General features: G+C 27.0%; 1 protein-coding gene across 1 annotated transcript; it reads right to left on the bottom strand.

Moving 5' to 3' along the window:
- Positions 1-531: 531 nt before the first annotated feature.
- LOC145575201 (replication protein A 70 kDa DNA-binding subunit A-like) lies at positions 532-3013 on the bottom strand. The gene is made up of 10 exons (XM_081633101.1): positions 2864-3013; positions 2504-2774; positions 2294-2390; positions 2077-2201; positions 1903-1990; positions 1468-1800; positions 1242-1362; positions 962-1141; positions 799-864; positions 532-693 (listed from the first exon to the last, which is right to left on the bottom strand). Exons 1-10 carry the CDS (start codon positions 3011-3013, stop codon positions 532-534), a joined length of 1593 nt encoding a protein of 530 aa, XP_081489227.1.
- Positions 3014-4638: the final 1625 nt, after the last annotated feature.

Here is a 4638-nt window from a genome sequence, read left to right as displayed (position 1 = left end):
GAACTTTTTGAGGCACATTTAAATGTTTTCAAGTCTAAGCATTACTTTAGTCAATGTTAAATCATGAAACCATTTTTAAAGGATGGATCTATATTAGCTATTTTTATAAGAGGTTAATGTAATTTCCAATGAACAAATTTATTTCAAATCTTTATCTTTTTCTACAACTTTTGTCAGTGCATTATAATAAGGGAATAATTTCCACTTATGTTTTAGGTTATATGAAAAGTAATTGTAAAGTAAAGATCATGCATATAAAATTAGTCATTCCAAAATTATAATCATTAAAAAAAACATAGAACACCTTAACCTTATAAGGTTTCAAAAGGAATTCCAAAAACTATTCATCATAACAAAAGAGACATATGCATAGAAAATTAGTCATTCCAAAATCATAATCATTAAACATAAACAATAAACATCAACCTTATAAGGTTTCAAAAGATAATCCTAAATTTATTCATCATAACAAAAGAGACAGCCTATTGATGTCTGATTCCAGAATATATAAATTTCATTGCAGCCCATGTATCAATTCTCATCCTTTTCAATCTTGATTTCAACCCTCTTCTTCTTAGTGGTAGATAATTCAGCTTCAAAGTCACATGAATCAACCTCTATTGATCGTTTAATTGATATGCTAGGAGATGACCCTGACAGTTGATCATTATCTTCAACGCATGAAATTGATTCCTACAAATTATAGCATAAGTAAATAAATTTTGTAAATAATATGCTTCTAATTATGTTTTATTTTTTTTGAAATTTGTTGTTGTAAGTAGTTGTAATCAGGATTACCTTCTCAACGTCAGCGATTGCTTTATGTCCATCGTAGTTGATTGATATAGAATTTGAAGCATCATCCTATGAAGAAGAAAAACACAAGTAAGAAAAAAAATTGCATATATCAAGTTGCAGCAAAATAATTAACTTATCCAAAAATATACGAAGTAATATAAACCTTAGTGATGGTAGAAGTACTCAAGAAAGACTGCATTAGGTCATCATTATCACTCATCTTATTTACAGCATAAACTTCCCAATTTTGCTTGAGGTTGTAATCAGAAATCTCAACTTTAAAAAGAAACTTTTTTCCCACAAGATTGTTGAGTTCCTCTGGACATGAATCACTATCATCAACCTAGAAAATTTATATAGTTAGTCAGTAATTAGTTAGTATAGCCATTCTTAAACATAGATGATTGATTAAGTTTCTTCCTATATCCACACTATAACTGCACCTTTGATAAAGAGTCCTTCAAATCATAAGCAGACTTGTGCACAATAGACATTACTTCCCGATCGAACATGACAAATGATGCACTACCACTTTCATCAATTACTCGGATTTGAACTTTGAACCTGGTTTAAAATTTGTATGAGGTTATTATTATATCAAATTCCATCATTGATAAATTGAAATGAATAATTATATTGTGTAATATATCTATATACATATATACCAACCTTGGAATTACATCTTCAGCAACAATCGATTTGTTGCATTTTTTGCAGAAGAAAGTAGTGGCTGACTTTTCACCATCATTGTCTAATATTTTTTCATCGTCTTCTGTTACTTTCTTGTTGCATTTTTTGCATGCTAAATAATACCATCCATGTTCCAATTGGAGACTTACAATTGTGGCCAATGCAATACAGTATATTGGTTTGTCAATTTCAGGTATCTCATCTAATGTTTTTCTGTCATGCAATTGAAGAAATTCATCACTCATAGAGATTGAGCTTTGGGTAGGTTGTGTGAGCCTACGAACAGAAGCATTCTCTGCATTTTGGCCAAGTCTGAAAGAATACAAATTACATTAACGAAAGCCAATATTGGACTATATCTAATTAAAAATAGTAAAGGGAAGCATCATATGATAACTTTATGCATGAACTAACCTTTGTTTGAATAAAGCAATATCATCAATGTCATCTGCGTTTAAAAATATTCGTGTAGAAAATAATGTGTTTGACAACGTCATTTCACCTATGAATTACCACATGACATAAGTTTATTTAAATAATTATATATGTAATCATTTTGTGAATAATAATTGAATATTTTTTCGATACCTCTCCATTCCTTAATTTTTCCAAATTGGAGGATAAGAATAGCAAGCATTAGATCATTATTTTCAAAAAAGTTGAAGACATCTTCTGCATATTGATCCCATAAAGTGCATGTCAGTTTTGTAGCCCTGCAATATTCATGAAACCATACATGTTATATAAATCGTCAAAAAATGTAGTTTGATAGAATATATTAAGTGTCAAAGTCAAGAAAATATACCTTATATCATTCAATTCTATAGTAAGCCTCTTAGTTTCCTTTCCATTTCGTTCAATAGTTTCAATGGAACCAACTACCACAACTTGAGCAATAATGTCTATCAATAAAAAAAATCCCATGATTATAAAATTGATTTTATAATATATTCATAGTATATAGAATATTTTAAATATTAGTAAATAGATTGAGTTATATAGCTTAGTAGCTTACCTATCAGGAACTTATCATCCAATTTTTTTGATAATATATCATCAAATGATACTAAGTTAAACCCATGTATAGGGATGGATAAGTTTTCTTCACAAACATTAACAGTTGTTGAGTAGAAAAAATTAATCTTGTAGAGATGGTGTGTTGCCCTAAAATCTCCGGTGTTTTCCCCAACACCAAAATTACTAATGATACGTAACTGGCCTTCTGCAAGCATATCTGAAAATTTTCTAATCAAAGACTTCTTAACTGTAGCTTGAATTCTACCACCCTATACATACAAACAAAAAATCGGATAAGATGATTAGAGTATATTAAAAACATGATGTATGAGTTATTTAGTATTAGATATTTGGTTACCTTTTCATCTAAAAATACCATTTCAATACTGCCATCTTTATTTGGATTTTCAAAACTTGAAGGTTTCCACAACCGTACAATTCTTATTTTAATAGTCATGATCCCCATCAGTGGTGTAATTTCTTCCACGTAATTGGTTCCTTCTGCCATGTTAATACTTGATTGTCAACCTTGCAAAATCAAATGTAAACAATGTAAGTAATGGTAGATACTCCGTAAAAGTAAAAAAAATCAAGTGTATGATAAAAGGAATTTATTTTCATTTAATTAAGAAAATAAAGAATAGAAGAGATGCATACTAATGTTTGCGAAACAGAGGTAATACGTATTTTCATAAAATGGATAAGTTATGATTTCGTAAGATGCCCATCTATTTATAGTAAAAATTAATTGATTTAAATTTTAAATTATGATGTTGATAAAATTAATTGATTTAAGTTTTAATTTTTAAATTATGATGTTGATAACTATACTCAATCTGATAAGATTAGTACCTGTGCTCAGGATAAAGAATATCATGTACACCTCAATTTTAGGAAAAGTAGCTTATTATTATAGATTAAGTTTTTTTTTTCGTATAAAAATAATAATGATAATTAATGTTTATCAAGATAGAAAACATCACGTACCCCTCAATTTTAGGAAAAGTAGTTTATTATTAATAATCTGTATCAAGAGTTATGAAGTGATAATAATTTCTTTTTTTTTTATTTTTTTATTATATAATATTTTTATAGCATGCAAGACAGTTTTGGGCGGGAAAACTTTTTATAATAAGTTGCCACGTGTCCAGGTTTGAGGAAAAATGACGTCAGCGGTTTCTACTTTAGTTATAGTTATAGATTATAAAAAAAATTCATCGTTTCACATTAAAATTTTTATCCTAATATTCATCCTATGAGATAACATATACAAAAACATTATTTTGACCAATGAAAAGAGATTTACATTTTTTTAGTATTAAAAAAAAAAATATGTCATATATAAACAAAATTAACGAATGTAATTTGATAGTGCAATTTCAAGTGTCGGTAAAAAAAACTATGATTCAGGATTTTTAATTTATATGAAAAAATAAAAAAATTAACATTAATTATTTAGTGTGTTATGTGTGTAGTTGGGCATACCATGTGGCTATAACGTTAACACGAGTTTAATATTGTGTGCCACGTAGGTAAAAAAAAAACAAATAGTGATTTAGAATTATTTAATTTATTTGTAAACTAAAAGCACTTTTCACATTAAAAATTTTTATGCTAATATCCGACAGATAATATAACATATTTCAAAGGATTATTTTGACCAATGAAAAAAAAAATTATTTTAGAATTGAAAAAAAAAATCATTTGCCACGTAAGTAAAATTAACGAATAAGATTTGATAGTTTGATTTATGTGTCAGATATAAAAAAAACTATTAATTGTGATTTAGGATATAAATTATTTTTAAAAAAATATCTTTTCACATTAAATAATTTTTTTTAATATTTATAATACCATATTTATAATCTAATTATTAAATAAAAATCACCTCAATTAATAAAATCGCATTATAAATTACATAAAATTAATATAAATTATCTTTAAAATGCAATAACAAATTAATTAAAATTTTATACAAAAATTATTTTTAAAAAATCGTGCATAACACGGAGTTACATCTAGTTTATAGTGATTAGGGGATCGCCCGCGGGCAATAACTAGTTTTTTACTTTTTTTTTTTCTCATATATACCGTACACGGCTACATTCTAGTTTTGTAAATCAAAGAGAAATT

Source organism: Chenopodium album, chromosome 13, assembly GCF_948465745.1.
Source record: "Chenopodium album chromosome 13, dcCheAlbu1.1, whole genome shotgun sequence".
Lineage (NCBI taxonomy): Eukaryota > Viridiplantae > Streptophyta > Magnoliopsida > Caryophyllales > Amaranthaceae > Chenopodium > Chenopodium album.
This window is presented reverse-complemented; position numbering and strand designations above follow the sequence as displayed.

Bases quoted from the DNA above. Each gene is read 5' to 3' on its own strand.
- LOC145575201 (XM_081633101.1), bottom strand. From the start codon at position 3,013: ATGGCAGAAGGAACCAATTACGTGGAAGAAATTACACCACTGATGGGG. The intron at 2,202-2,293 runs GTATATTTTCTT...TGAATATTGCAG, and splicing joins ATAGAATTGAATGATATAAG to GGCTACAAAACTGACATGCA. The intron at 865-961 runs GTTTATATTACT...TCTTCTTCATAG, and splicing joins GTACTTCTACCATCACTAAG to GATGATGCTTCAAATTCTAT.